The following is a 15,987-nucleotide window of genomic DNA, read 5'->3' as shown; positions in this document are numbered from 1 at the left end:
GTTATTAGAGACCAAGAAATCCACATTTCTCAGCCCCCAAGATGGGATTGCACACATGGATCTTGTTATTGCTGTTGCCTGATTTGCATGCGGGTTTCCTGAGGAGATTGCTTGGAAGCATTTATCTGCTAAGCTTCTGCAGGCATGGCAAACCTGGCTTCTTGGAATGGGCAGCTGGCAGTGGAGCCTTTCAGTGACCACAGCTTTTGCAAAAGTAATTCCTGTCACCTAATGGAAGAGGAGCCTCTTCCCATGGTGAATACTTAGTGTATTCCGGATGGTGATCCTCAAGCTGTGGAGATTTTGGAGAATTGGGATGGGGTTGGAACTTGCTGCCTCTTGCACAGGCCTGGTGTTGTCCTGTAGAATAGTGCAAGGAAAAAAAAAACTTGAAAATGCAAACTGAAGCCTTCACGCTAGAAAATATGACCCATCAACCCTCAAAAGCTGCAGACTCCTCTGTCTAGTTCACTCTATGTGTGGGATAATTGTGGTTTTCCAGAGGACACAGCTCTCACCTTCATAGTTGTAGGAGAGATGGGGGTGGGAACATGCACGTGGAATAGTTACTGTAAGAGTTGTTGTGTTTCATTTGTAACACATTTTAATTATCACGTGTGAACACTCGCTTAAAAATCCCCTGTAGCAGGCAAAGGAGTAAACTTGTTCTTGTAACAGCCTCCTTGTAGAAATGGGAGATTTTGCCTGTATTTTCTCCTCACTCAGTAGTGTTTTCAGTTTATTTTAAGCATGTGAGAATGTGGGCAACTGATTTTAGGAGTAACCTGTAAAAAATAATACAAATAATTCTAATGTAGGAGCGTGATGATTCTTTCTGCCTTGTAGTTTGTTTGCAGCAAATATGTTACCAGTGAGCAGGTGGGAGGGGGAGTTTGAAATATATGGGGATGGATTTCTAGAGTTTGCAGCTGACGTGGATTAAAAATTCTTAGAACATTTCATCCATGAAAGGCAATTAGTTTTGTTTTATGAATATGAAAAGCACGTAGCTTGTAAGTACTGGAGTGAAGTCCCAAGTGAGTTATTAGAACTTGCTTTACTCATGTAGTACAAAATTGGCCATCAAGAGGAGATAGATTTCAAGTATAGCTCACTGACACACTGATCATCCATAACTTTTCATAAAGTCATTTTTTTGGGCTCACCTGTAATTACTGGATGTTGTTGAAGTCCTGAATGGGGAAGACAGTCACAGATCAGGACACCTCCTTACTCTTGATGGTGATTATAGCATGTTGTGCTGCTAGGATATGGAATTGTGATACCTCTCTGCCTGCTTTCCCTACTTTCAGCTGTCCCTTTCAATGAGATTCATAAGTTAAGACTGATGAAATGAATGGCGTATGCTCTTTTTTTTTTAGTAGTTGGGGTTATTTTTGGCATTAGGAAAAAGTAATGCAATCATTGGGTTTGGATTATTGGAGTTGTCTGTGTGAGTAATTCTCAGCTACTAATGGGCATTTGAAAAATGATGATTTTTTTCAGCTTTTTGTTTGTTTTTTGGAGGGCCAAGGCTGTTAAGAAATTTGGTATTTCTAGTGTTAATCAACAGATGTTACTCATCCAGTATGTCAGTGCTTTAATACCTGTGATTCTCAGTTAAGGAGCTGGTAGCCCAAGTTAAAGAATGAGGTAGCCCCTCCAATCATCCAAATTCCACGGAGAAACTAAAACAGGATGAAAACTTCTTTGGCAAGTGATTGGCTACAATACGTTCTGGCTGTGGAAAAGACCAAATGTTGATGATTTTGTTACAAAACACTGGACTGTGTTCAAAGGAGGAGGAGATTTGGGTACCCATCCCGATGCATTGACCTGTTTAAACAACACCGTGCTGATAAATTCTCCCACACAGAATCAGATGGACACATTGCAGCAGTCGCAGTTAAATTTAGAAAAGGCAAATCTGAAGGAGACCATTTCATCACCCAGGAGATTTTAATTTATGCTTTTATGCCTCTCATCTAGAGAAGAAAGATGGACACTCAGAGTGAGATGATATTAAACTACTGGAAGTGTTGCCTAATAGATCACAGCTGTCTGTGAAGTGGCAAGTCATCATCCCCCCGACACAACAGGACGAGGGGACACTGTCACGAGGTGTGACATGTCATAAAGGATCATTGATTTCTTGCTCCCCTACTGTAAATCAAACATCTCCATTCAAATCCATTCAAATCCATTAATACAGGGCACAGATTTTAAAACAGCTTTGACATTTCTGATTGAAGGCTTGGGCGTATCGATTCCTGACGTGAGCAGGGCCCTGTTTGTCAATCGTAAAGCAGCACCATCATCTGAAAATCGTGGGTTGGCAGCGAGGTGGGAATCTAGCCAAGGTCACTGCTAAAAGAGATGAGGAAACGTGCAGTGAAGGCTGAATTTTGGGGAAAAGTGCCTCTGAATCATGCAAATGGCTTGACGAGCTGGGAGCTGCTTGTGTATGACCTCTCTCTGAAGGACGGCTATTTACAGTACATGGGTCAACATGTGAGCTCTGATGAGTGTCAGGGCATGGGAGGAAGGTGTTTTCTGTGCTTTGTTTCTAAAGCTGTGTGGAATGGAGAAGTCAGATGGATTTCACTGTGTTTTAAAGAAGCAGTAGTGTCTCTCTGCCATCTGCTTTGGAAGAGAGCAACTCACATACACATGTCATTCAGTGGAGTTTGCTGTCAGCAGCAACAATTTCTGCTGATGGGGGAACTTCAGGGAGAAGATTCATAACAAAAGTCTTTATTGTATAGAAACACACCGTTCTGCTTGGGATCCAGCTTCCAAATGCTTTTAAAGACTGTGACTAAACTACCATTTATACCTGAGATGAGAGACATCTGAGTACAGAAGCTGCGTGGACCAGGTTTACCTGCCAGGCCTTTTTTGTGCAATACAATTACAGATGGGAAGGTCCGACTGGTTTTACACCCTGCAAATGTATCAAGACCTTTGAGTTGTGATAAACTAAGTGAGCCATGCTGATATGCTCTCTTGCCTGCTCTGATACTATTATAAAGCTTTCTGTTTTGGTTTTCTTTTTGTTCAGGTGAAGCTCTGATCTGAGTATGAAAGAAAAAGCTTTCTTTGTAGTACAGCTGTTAATATTTGTTTAATACATATTAATCCATTCACCTTGCTCTGCTTCTGAAACTGCAGTGCAGCCATGCTCAGTTAATCACCTGGATTTTCCTGCACCTGAGAGGCTGAGTTTGTGGGAGATGGTGGGCGATGTTTTTTTCTGCAGCATGTCTAAATCACGAGAATGTTGTAGCATGACTGTGAGTACCGTGAGGTCCTTAAAAAGGCACCGTAATTACGTACTATATATTCATGATTGCAGGTACGTGTGATCTGAAAAACAGGTTGGAGGAAGTTTGGCATTTGGGTGGCACCTTCAAAAAGAAGAAAACCTGAAAGTTAATTGGAGAAAATGACAGTTCCCAGTTTACTGCTGTGCCTTCCAACAGCACTCGAGCTAAATACTCATTAGGATTGCACGTGTGCATGTCCACAGTGTCTCGTTATTTTATTTTAACATAGACTCTGCAGCCATTACCAACTATTCATTTACTCTGCACCAGAAACTTCGGCAAAACAATGGATGAAGGATAATGACTTGATCCCAAAGAGTTCAGTGTGAGCATAGCTAAAAACCAAGTGAAAAATCACAGTGGTCATGACAAGCGGATGGCCGGTGCTGCAGCAGTCCAACCCAAATCACGTTTCTGTAGTGCTTTGCCGTTCAGATTGAGCCCGTTTGTTCTAGCTGACTGGCTTTTTTCCTTGGAAGTGTGAAGCTCAGCATTTTCAGAGCAGTGTGAAATAAGGAATGTAGAAAAAAGACTTGGAGCAGTGAGGTGGCTAATTGAAAAATGCTTTTGGAGCTGTGTGCTCTAACAAAGAAGCTGGCAGGGTTTTATGAGTAAGTCACTCCAGAGCTGAGTTTTGATCTTGAATTTTGAATGTGTCACATTTATATTTTAATAGGAGCGTTTTGATAAAAAGGAACAATCCTCCTGTTGGTTACCATAATGTCTAAGTGGCCATGACTGTCTTTTTAAAAGCAAATATAGAGAAACAAGAATAGACTGTTGGGTTCAGGAGTATCCAAGTGTGTTATTGGAGTGTGTCTGTCTCCCAAGTGAGATGCCTTGAACTCAGCAGCTCTGTGAGTGCTGGGGGTCTTTGGTCTTATCTTCATTTTGCTTGGACACCTGAAATATGTTTCCATGGCCTCTGTATGGTCTTTCCCCAGATCTTATTGATGGTGCTGTAGGGGTCATCAATGAGTTACTGAATCCAAGAGAGATGACTGCAGTCACAAAATGTAATGGTGCTTTAAAGTGTAAAACAGTTCTATAGGCTACAGCTCAGAGGTGTCATTGTCTGGTTCATTTGAGCAATCTTGTCTGGTTTGCATTGCCTTGCAAAACTCTTGCTATTTTCTTGAAAGCCCAGTCTGTAAAAGCATTTTGCTTTTACCCTCAGCTGATGCACCTCACTTCTGAGAGAGCAACACTGCATTGAAGGAAAGGGGACCAGCAGGATGGTAGCAAAAACCTGCTGATACTGTGGCTCCCTCTGATCCCAATTATGCAGAGTGAAACATAACATATCTGACTGTTTGATTCTCTAATTTCAGTGGTGGAACACAGCTGGTAGGCAGGTAGACTGTTAAGAGACAAGACAAAGATATAAAATCTGCAATCTTATGAACTTGCAAGCAAAAAAGAAAAAACAACCACAAACCCAAGATGTCTTATGCTATTTGAACACCAAACACTGTTGGAGAAGTTTGGTCTTGGAACTTTCTTGGTTTTGGATCTCTCTAGCATGATGCACTGGTGTGCATGTTTCTTGCATAAACAGTAGGTGATTTTGTGTATGATTTGTCCCAAATGCATGAATTGAGAGTCTCTGAAGCAACATCTGGAGAAGACCCAAGAGAGAAAACTGTGAGTTCTCTGAACACAAAGATCTGTTCATTCATGAGATGCTGATATTCAAACAGAAAACAGCAGTTGTTCTGTTTCCATTTAATGTTATTTCTAGCAAGTGCCACATTTGACATTCCCTTTTGCCTTTTCTCCCAAGACCATTCTACAGCACCATAAAGACTTATTGGTACTTATAGATGGACTTTTGGAGAGATTTTTACCCTGATCTTGTCATCATTCAGGCTGGAATAGCCTGTGCTCTCAGTGCTTCCAGCAGTCATAATTCCAGTCTCAGCTGTATAATCATGCTCATGGAACAGTAGTATGGATTGAAGAGAACAGAGAGGAGCTTCTTGAGGACAACAAGTGTTGGTGTTTCTCTGTGAGGTTGCTTTTGACCTGTTTCCAGGATGGGTGATAAAAGTTCTTCTGTTTTCTTCCTGCATTTAGAAGCTAATTCCTGCCCTGCCCAACCTGTTTGTTACGTGGTGATTGTATGGGAATTTCTGACCTGATTTCCTTGTGGTGATATCTCAGGTCAGAGCAGAGCAGAGTTGTTTGGGCAGAGGCTTGGCTGGGGGTGTGTGCACCGAGACTCTTTGTGCTGGGAACTTTACACTGCTCAACCCTCGGAGTGCAGTAAATTATACAGGATTTCAGTGTCAGCAGGGAAATGCTGATATTGCCATTTGGCAGAGCATGGAAATGCAGCCACAAGAGTTGGATCTCAGAGGGAAGGTGTGAATGAAAAAAAATAGCACAATTTTTTCTCCTTTTCCTCACAGACTACAGATAAGCTGATGCTGTGTGTGCACATGCGGTGCCCAAGGTCTGCTGTGTGTCAGGCGTGGAGTGCCAGATTGTCTTTCTTCCCACCAGAACATTTATGCTTTAATTTGAGACACGTGGTGGGAACTGATAGCATCTTGTTTCAGAGAGAGACTTTCTGATAATCTCTCTGGTGGTATCGTGTCTCTGTGTGAGACACAAACCCGGCGCTATCCCAGCACTCGGAGCTGCTCCCGAGTCAGGAGCTGTGCAAGGAGCCTTTGGCACCAGGCTGGGAGCTGCCAGCCCTTCTGTGATGCAATTAAACTAAACCATAAACTCTTCACTTCAAGGCGAACTCCTCCTCATCACCTTCCTTCTTAATGTTTCTTACTGCACTCTGGAATCCTTTGGTCACATTCCAGAGTCCGTGTGTGAATGAATTGGTGCCATTTTGATGCCTTTTAACCAGTGTGAAAGAGGTCAAGGAAATGATTACTCTCCCAAATGGAATTTCCATGATTTGTGTGCCATTCCTTTGCTGTTCTGTGATAGTTGCCAAAATCTGTTTAATCTTGTCAGTTGTATCTGGGTGCTATTTGAGGAGGAGCCTTCCAAAATATCCATGAAATACTGGACAGGTTATTGAGTACTTTTTATTTACTGCATTTTGGCTATGTTGGGTAGGGATTCTCTTACAGCTGAATGCAGGCAGAGCTGTTCCACTAGAAATGCAGAGCTACAACCTGCTGTGTTTTGGTGCTAGAAGAGCTCTACAGGCTTTGAATTCATCGCAGCGCAATACTGCTCTTCAAGCAGATCCCACCCAAACCTCCTCTGCAGCCAGTGAACTCCTTTGTACAGCTGAGAGAGCACTGCAGCAGCAAATCTGGGTCACACACCCTACAAAGGACACACAACTCCACATGACAAGTGTTCCTGTGCTCTCTGTTGTTGAAGAAGAGGCTAAAATTAGCTTCTGACTCTTACTCGAATTAAAAATTACCCAAGGGAAAAAGAACTAATTCTCAAGAAGGCAACTGTTATGTCTTAAACCCACACAGTCTCAGCTGTGTATGCAGAAATGCAAAAATAAAAAGGTAGTAACAAAGGTTTTTTGGGAGAAAGGGGATTTTGTTTTCTGTGGAATCTCAGAAAGGGAATATAACCAAGGTTATCAAGGACCACAGATGATGAGCATTCCAGTGCTAACTTCTGTACAGTGCTGCAGCAGCATCTCTTCATTCTGCCATCTCCAAAATATCACAGTTTTTACCTGTGGAGTGCTGCCATATCCACATTTTGTCAAAATAAACTTTAACTCTGTGAGTTTTACAAGACCAGCAGTGGACTTGGCTGCAAGCACAGCCTTGTGCAGGATCAGCATTTTCCATAATCATATATAAAAAGTGATTATAGCAGACCAGAGAGTCTGAGCATTGCTAAGTTGCTGCCTGATGCCAAATGCTGTCAAGAACTCACAAATTCATTAATATAATTTAAGATTAAGGAAACAAATCATGTGCCCAGCTTCAGGATTCCTCTCTATTTAAGGCATAATCTCTTATTTTGGAGCATTTGGCTTGTAAATTCTTTGCTGCTCTGGGGATCACCTTTTCTAGCAGATCAGATGTAGTGATTTTTTCAGTACATATCTCTGAATGTTAAGGGTTTTTTTTCTAATGCTAAATAAAATGTTTTCCTAAGTGATAAGGACTATATGGAGGTGAAGGCAGATCACATTCTTTAGCAATAAAATCTTACATAGACTGTAACAACAAAAAACAAGTAATAGAAGTGATTCTTACAAGTAGCTTTGCACAAAAACAAATTCCTGTATCCTAGAAAATATTAAACAGCTCTGCCTGCACTGTAAATGCAGTAAATTAAAAACACTCAATAACCTGTCCAGTATTTATTGGACATTATGGAAGCTGTGCATCTCTCAAGCATAAAGAATTTTCAGTGACCAGAGTGAACTTTACCATGAGGTGATGACGGCTGAAAAAGATCCAGCTGAGAGATTTTCAGCCTCTATTCCCTCCCCAGTGGGTACCTTGCAGTGCTGCTTCTCAGAATGAGAAGTGAGGTCTGTAACAATTGTTTTCCTGTTCCATAACCTCCTTTTCCATGGTGTTCTCTCACTTCTGTTCAGCTCTCTCTTCTGGAGTTTTACATAGCTGTCTGGTTTTTCTCAAACTTCTGTAATTGCTGTTCTTGGTGGAGCTGCTTTAACCATGATTTTGGTGTAGTTAAGTCACTGAAACTTGAACTACCCAGGCACAGTCTTTCTCCAGATAATGTCCCATAATTATGGCCTGTGGGCATCTGTATCTTCAGTGATGGAAATATTAATAGGAAAAAACCAGTGTTGGTAAACAAAAAGAGATGTGTGAAGTCCTTGGAGCCTGGTCTTTCCAAACAAAATCTGCCTTGTTCTGGGGGACAGAATGGGGTTAGATGTAGACAGAAGGATAGTTGGAGAAGATGGTACCTGTGGTTTTGTTTCTGCTTTGAAATGTTTTAAAGTGGGTTTGCTTACCTTTTTCGCCTTCCAGTATTGGATGCCAGGGATCTGTAGAAAAATCCAGACTAACTTAGAGAAGATCATCCTAGGCTCGAAGGTCCCTTTTTTAGATCTTTCTAGTGAGAGACTTTATGTTCAACTTGACATCATTCCTGACTGTGGGTAGCAGATAGGATTTGAATGCTGCAAGTGAGGAGTGTGAAAAATTCCAGGGATGTTCCAGGCACTGCTAGACAGAACTATATTGATTTAGGAGGAAATCCCAAGGAGGAAATAGTTCTTGTCAACTGATTACTACAAGTTATGGTTATGCTACTCTTGCAGATGTCTATAAATCAAAATGCCAACAGTTGGCATCTGCCACTGTCACAGTGCTATAGGTCATCCTTCCCTGGGAATTGAGTGATGCCAGAGTGACTTAACCTGCCACACAAATAGTGAGAGAAGATTTGGGAGGAAGGCAAGGCTTGGGAGGTGTGTACAGAGCCCCAGCATGGAGAGGGACATAGTGTGGGACAGATGTCATGATGTCATGACCTGAAATGTTATGTGATAAATGTTTTCATGTGCTGGTGGGTCTTTTCATGCTGAAATTACTTGAATTCTGTCCCCAGGTTGCTATTTTTTCTCCCATCCGTTCATGTGGAGGTATTATCTGCTGAAACAGGGAAGAGGTCATGTTGGTTTGGGGGGATATTTTCCTAGCTCATAACTTGCCAGCAAATCTGAAGAGTTTAAATTGGAATTAGCTGACATTTTCCTACTCTCCCAGGAATTCAGGAGTCTTTGAAGAACAGCCCATTTATGTGGGCTGAAGGGATAATTGATTCTGTCTGGAAACCTCTATGCTGATCCCTAAAACCAGGATGGAAGGATTGACATTGTTTACTGTCAGCAGGGATTTGTTTTTTTCTGTCTGTTGCTGAATAGTTTCAGCTCAGAGTAACTGAAGATGGATTGAGGTATAGACCTAATCAGGAAGATGTGAAAAGATTTATTTTTCTTTCCTTTACAGAAAAGGCCACAGATGGCTCTTTGCAGAGTGAAGACTGGACACTTAACATGGAGATCTGTGACATTATCAACGAGACAGAAGAAGGGTATGTGCTATTTCAGCAGACTTGGAAAGGTCCCTGAACACAATCTTCCTCCAGCTGTACACAGCATGTGAGGAGGTGCAGCGAGGCTGGGGGCAGATGCTCATGGTTTGAATGTAGTTTGCAGATCAGTTGCTTGGTTTTCCTGCTCCTTAGACCTCTCCTGCTCTCAGAAAACAGTGTGATGCAGTAGCTGTAGGATTCAGGACAAGAGGAAATGGCCTCAACTGTGCCAGGAAAGCAGCTTATTTAGATGACATATTAGGAAAAAATTCTTCAGTGAAAGGGTGGTCAGGCACTGGGTCAGGCTGCCCAGGGAAGTGGTGGAACCATCATTCCTGGAGGCATTCAAAAAACACGTGGATGTGGCATTTTGGGACGTAGTGTGGAGGTGGGCTTAGTGCTGAGTTAATGGTTGGACTCAATGATCTAAGAGGGCCTTTCCAACCCAAATGATTCTGTGATACTTTCTGTCGCCAGTCTCAGCTTGGGAGGGCATGAAAAATTTCTTGGAGAGGGTGCCACCTTTGTTTTTCAGCAGGTGTATCTCTGCAATGCCTTTAATTTCGGCTATTTGTGCAGACAACTTTTCATACCTCTTTCAGCACCAGAAAGCTTTGCTGCTTGCAGTCTGCTGAACTGATCACTGCTCTTATTCCCTGGGCTTGTCAGAGTGGCTGTCAGTCTTCCCTGCCTAGTCAACAGCCTGGATTTTTGGAGACTTGGGGCATTCCTCCAGTCTTGCTTTCTGTGATACCTTGACTCCTCACATGTTTCCCCATGACCCTGGTTTGGTTGTACTCAGATGATCTGAAGTTAACCCACATGCTTATGTCCAGCTGGAAATGGCAAAAGATTCATTTTCCCACATTTTATGGGATGTGAAAAGCCTGTCTGAGCTGTCTGTTAAAATGGTGTGTTTCTCCTTCAGGCCCAAGGATGCCATTCGAGCGCTGAAGAAGAGGCTGAATGGAAACAAAAATTACAGAGAGGTCATGCTGGCACTGACGGTGAGTGGGGGCAGGCTGGAATGCCTCAAAGGGCAGAACCCTTTTGTCATTTTCCTCTTCCTGGCACTCTCTTGAATGTACACTCTATTTCCTTTAACAGCCAGTGCTCTGCCCTTTTCTTCTCTCCAATTGCCTCTTCACTTCCTTGGGGAGAGCTGCTGGAAGCTTTGCATAGCAGTCTTCTGACTCAATTGATTTCTGCTTCTTTTTGTGGCTCTTATTCATCCCAAGAACTGACTGAGGAAAGTTAATGTGATTCAAATGGGTCTGTTACTCTTAGAGGTTTTCCTTTCTACTCTCATTTCCCTGTGTCCAACCATTGCTCCACTCCAAGGCAACAGCTGTGGGCATATCTGCAAGTGAGGATGATGAACTTGCCACATTTTCAGCTTCATAAGTAGCTGATGTACAATTTCCCTTGCGAATGAATCTCTGTAGGAGACAACACATTAATTTATGCTCATCTAATTTCACTCAATAAAGTGTAAATTATTTTCTGTGCATTTAGGCAGCACTGCTAAGGTGTGGGATAATTTAGTAGTGACCTTTCCTGCTGATGGCTTTAGCTGGAGGTTTCCTGGGTAGTGCAGCCCTCCTGAGTGGGGTGCTGGGCTGGCTCTGGCAGGAACTAGACCCAGTTATCCTGCTGTGGGGAGGTGATCTGTGTGATTCTTTCACAGAGCTCTTGTTGCATCTCCCTGACGAGGCGTAACCGTACTTTCTGTCTTCTTGCCATTTCCTATCCTGGATTGTCATTTTGACAGATTACCAAAGTCCAAACCATGAGATTATCCATTGTGCAGGAAAGAGCAAAATCCATCAGGAATGAGCCCGTGTCATCATGGCTGATGAAAGTAGCTGAAGGAGGAGAGTAATTACAGAGTCCTCGGTACAGAGTCGCAGTGGTTATTAGGCACGGCTGTAAGGAGAAGTGACGCGTTGGATTTATCTCCATGCTAATCATGTTCTTCAGAGAGAAATCAACAGCTGTTCTTCCATGGCAGTTGAATGGCAAGTGGAAGGTGCCTCCAGCTAGGTTGCAGGGGGAAAATGTGTCAAAGTATAACCTGTCAGAGCATTCACAGGGGAGTGTTTTGAATGAGTGAAGATCATTCACCTGAATTCCCAACTCTAAAACATGGCTTATAGCTAGGAGCAACTGGGTCCAGCTGTGTTCCAGGGACACAGAAAATGGTGGAGTGGCACAGCACGGTAATATCTCACTGTGACAGGATGTCCTCTGTCTTACCTGCTCCTGGTGTGCTGCTGTGTACTTGGCTGTTCAGCTGGAAAGTTCCGCTTTGAAGATGAAGAAACTTTCTATTTCTTTACCTTGAAAACAGGAAAGGTGGATCACAAAAATGCCCAGTATGTTAACAGTGGGTGAGGTACAGCTGAATGTGTGTGTAGAGAAGTTTTTCGCAAAACTGGGGAAAAAGAGAAGTAGTAAGAGCACAAGTGTAATCTTCCCTCTATCTTCTCGTCCTCCCATCAAAAAATCTAAAAAAAAAATTTAAAAACCTGTGTGTGTGATGAAGCTTTGTCCAGCAATGAATGTTGGGTTTTTTTGTGTGTGTAGGTGTTGGAGACCTGTGTGAAGAACTGCGGCCATCGCTTCCACGTCTTGGTGGCAAACCGGGACTTCATCGATGGTGTTCTGGTGAAAATCATCTCACCCAAGAACAACCCCCCCACTATAGTACAGGATAAAGTCCTAGCACTGATTCAGGTACACAGCTTGTCTCTGCCTCCATATGTTGCTGCCTGAAATAAGGACTGTCTGCTTGGATGCTACGCCTCACTAAACATGCTGTCATCGTTAAAAATGTGGCAAGTTTTTTATATATAAACTCAAACAATATATCCAGATTGGTGTGAAAAAGCAGACATGTACACACATAGATATTTTATCCAGGGAGAGCTGTCTGGGTTCTAGTTAGAGAGGTACCACTCTAAAACAGGAGGATTTAATGAAAGGTAAATGGATACTTTTGTAATTTAACAGTCATATCTAGAAGCTGGAGACTTGCCTCAGTGAATGGCTTGTCATCTGAGGCCAGGAGATTTCAGAGGATTGTGCTTTTGGTGTCAGCTGCAGAACACTTGCCTTTCTATGTCTGTTTCCCTGACTGGAAAATGGGGCTGTTTCCCTCCATTTGAAAGCATTCTGCATTCCTTTCAAAGACGGTTATAGAAAAGTAAATGACCATATAGTAATTAAAATGGTTTTGGTGTCTTTTCTCTGGTTATTGTGCAGTAAAAGCACGCTGTCAGATCCTTGCCTGCAGTGGGAAGTTCAGACATGGGCCTGTCTGCCACTTCTCCTTCTGTGCAGCACAACAATAAACAGCCGTGTTAATTCCACAAACCATTAGCCACACATGAGGAAACATTGGTGCCTGCCTGGAGGAAATCTGACAATTATAGGAAGCTTTATCACTAAGCTTCCACAGGCTACTGCGTACACCAGAGACTAAAAGACACTGCGTATTTAAAATGATATAAACTTGCTGCAGTGTTCCTTGTGGGGAGGTATTTACAAATGCGCAGCATCATTTGCCAGATATACTTCTGATTTTTATGGCAAAGCATGCACTTGGATTTCTGCTGCTTTATTTCTTATTTGGATGCAGGGATAGGGCATCCTTAGAGCATGACAAGGTAAATAAGTGATTTTCGAACAGGAAATAGGTAGGGTGGTGGAATCAGTGGGCATTGTGTCGTAGTCTGTGGGGGTCCCTTTATTTCTGGTATATGATTTTTATGGCTTTTAAAAAAAATGGCATAAAAATAATGAAATTATTAAAAGCAATTCTTGTGCATCAGACTGAGCCCTCAGGTTTCTGCCTGCTTTGGTGGGAGAGCAGATGCAGGCAGTGACCAGGAGATGAGGTTAAAAACTGTCCCATAAAGACAAACTGGGTGTGTTTCCATATTGTTTTAGGGAGTGTTGGTTTTACTCTCTGGCTCTGGGTTTAAATGGATTCCCAGTCATGAATGCAGCTAAGATGGGAGTGTTTGTAACATAATCAGAAAGCCACAGTCATTGCCTCAGTGTATTAAACAGAGCTTTATCTGAGGAGACTTAGTGCCATAGAGCTAAAAGCTTCACTCTGGGTACTAAATGCCTTTTGATATGAAAAGCCTGAGAGTGATGAAGGTTGCCTGTGGGTGGGTTCTGTTCATGTCTTTTTAGCTGGAGGTGGTTGGGGACTATGTTTTCCAGATTGCCTCACAAGTTTGGAAGAGTGATTGCAGTCACTCATTCCAGGTGCCCTATGGACACACACTCCCAAAATACCCTGTGACAGCTTAGGCTGTGCTCCCTGGGGTTGGAGTTAACCCTGTCCCAGAGGGATGACCTCAGCTCTGCCCTACCAACATTGTCTGTATCCCTTTCTATATCCAATTTGATATTAGGGAATTAATAAGAACAGAAATGAGAGGATTAATTGCCCAGACTTGGAAGAATGGAAGAGAGCTGTACAAACAGCATGTCTTCAGCCACACAGCTGGGATATTCATGGGCCTTTCCATAACAAGGGTGGATAAAGCTGCCATCAATTTCTAATCTAGAGACTTGTTTTGAGATGTTGAGCATCTTGTGTCTCACCTTCTCAACCTGTTTCCCAGTGTACATGAATTAGCATATGTTACATAGTGCTTATACTTCCTTCTTCACCTTGCTAGGAGGCCTTGGAAATATTCCTTGTTGCTGTGCCCCTGGTAAGAGCTCACCTGTCCCTCAGTGTCCAAACACTGGGATGGATTGACAGTGGTATTTAAGTGACCTGTTTGGGCACACTGAGGATCCAAGTGGGATTTATCCTGAAGTATCTGAATATTTCTCCTGAAGGCCCAAAGTCTTAGAAGCTTTGAATTCATTCTCTCCTCTGTCCTCCATGTGTCTGGACAATGACCAGTCTCCTAAGCTCTAGTGTAGCTCCTTATCCATAAAGCAGAGCTAATATTGCAGCTACCTAGTTGGATTGTAAGCTGTCTAGGACAGGGATTGTCTTACAATGTGTGTAGACAGCACTTAGGACAATAGTGCCTGTCCTGCTTGTGACCTCTGAGACACACTAATGTAGATGATGCTCCCAGCTCAGGTGAAGAAGAATACAAATGAAAGTGTCTCCTTTCTCCAGGGAAGAGAGCTGCAGAAGAGAGAATATTTTTAAAAGGTAGAGCGCAGATGAAATAAGATCATTTTGCAAAATCCATGGGAAGCCAATGAAAAAGGGTATTCATTAGTACATCCTCCTGGACAAACAAGCTTCATTAAAATTGGGGGCAGAATGCAGCATATTTTTGCCTCTTAAGTTTCTTTTGAGTGGTGATTATTAAATAGAACATCCCTTGCCTAACACTTTTCACTTGTGCTTGCAAATAGAGTTGAAGTGGTGAACACCATTATGTAGAAGCATCATTCAGATGGCTTCTGATGTAAATTGAAAAGGCAGTGAAATGGCAAAGGTGGAGTTACTTGTGCAGTCAAAGTCTCCATCAGAACTGGGGATGTTTTGGAAAGTCAGTTCCAAGGAAACAATGGCTGCGTGCTGTCAGAGCTGTTTTCTCTGGCTCAAGCAGGGCTGTTTGGACTTGTACTGCATCAGAACAGTTGATGCAGTTAATTTACTCTTAACAAAGCTGAGAAGAAAACCCAGGATTGTCTGCTTGCACCTGATAATGGATTGTCTCCTGGGCACAGATGGTAGGAAATGCTCTTTCTTAGAACTGAAGAGGATAGGAAAGCAAGTTAAAAATGAATATTATTTCTTATTTTACTTTGCTGTGTTGGATTTCTGTCCTCTCAAATATAAAAAATGATTCGAAGAGCTTTTAAAGTAAAAATAGTCAAAGAGCTAGTGTAAAAGCGATGAGCAAATGAATTAAGTTCAGAGCCCACACACGCGTCTCGCAGTAGTTCTGGATCCAGCACACTGATGCTCTGCTCCACACATGTGGGGGTTTGTGGAATGCTTCATTTTTTTAATTGAGTCATAATATTTCAGTTTTTCCTTCCTCTGCATTTTTAATATTTGGCTAATTTCCAACACAAGTGAAAGGGGTTGAGCCTTCAGCATACTGTGCTCCCAGCAGCTTCGTAAGTGCAGGAGGCTGGCTAGCCAAGAGGGGCACTTAGTACTCCCACTGAAGGAAGAGCTCAAATGTGAATTGAAGTCTTTTTAGACACCAGAGAATTCATGCAGGAGAGATATTATGAATGTTCTGGCTGTGGGAATTTCTGTCTTTTAAACTCGCCCTTTGTGCCACACTGGGGTGTCTGAGTGTTGGATATGCTCTGTCAGAACCCAGGCGTCGTTAGTTCTGCTGCTCAGGAGACTGTCTCTTTCACAAGACAAGAACCTCAGAAAGGACCTTTTTTTTAAAAATTTAAGTCTGGTCCAAATAAAACACTGAAGACAACTTGATGGCTGTGTTTTTCCTTTGGCAGCAGATGAGGATGTTTCATAAAGTGAATGGTGATTGCTTAAGATAATTTTACAGCTTTATGAATTTTGGTTAGATCTGTTAAATATTTCACACAGACCTTTTCTGGTGAGTCTTCTGCTGTACAATGTGCCAGAAAAGATCAGCATCAATCACTGCTGAGGAGAGGAGATAGGAAG

At 42.5% G+C, this 15,987-nt stretch overlaps 1 protein-coding gene across 3 annotated transcripts in view; it reads left to right on the top strand.

Moving 5' to 3' along the window:
* The window catches only part of TOM1L2 (target of myb1 like 2 membrane trafficking protein), a 56,723-nt gene that overhangs the window by 9,763 nt on the left and 30,973 nt on the right, over window positions 1-15,987 (top strand). For all 3 annotated transcript variants that reach the window (XM_066329822.1, XM_066329821.1, XM_066329820.1), the window contains exons 2-4: window positions 9,263-9,347; window positions 10,276-10,354; window positions 11,934-12,083. In XM_066329822.1, the coding sequence (XP_066185919.1) occupies window positions 9,263-9,347; window positions 10,276-10,354; window positions 11,934-12,083 (314 nt within the window). The remainder of the gene's footprint in view (window positions 1-9,262; window positions 9,348-10,275; window positions 10,355-11,933; window positions 12,084-15,987) is intronic.

The sequence above is a fragment of the Sylvia atricapilla genome, chromosome 15 (assembly GCF_009819655.1).
Source record: "Sylvia atricapilla isolate bSylAtr1 chromosome 15, bSylAtr1.pri, whole genome shotgun sequence".
Lineage (NCBI taxonomy): Eukaryota > Metazoa > Chordata > Aves > Passeriformes > Sylviidae > Sylvia > Sylvia atricapilla.
The sequence above is the reverse complement of the archived record's forward strand: the minus strand, read 5'-3'. Positions and strand labels throughout refer to the sequence as shown.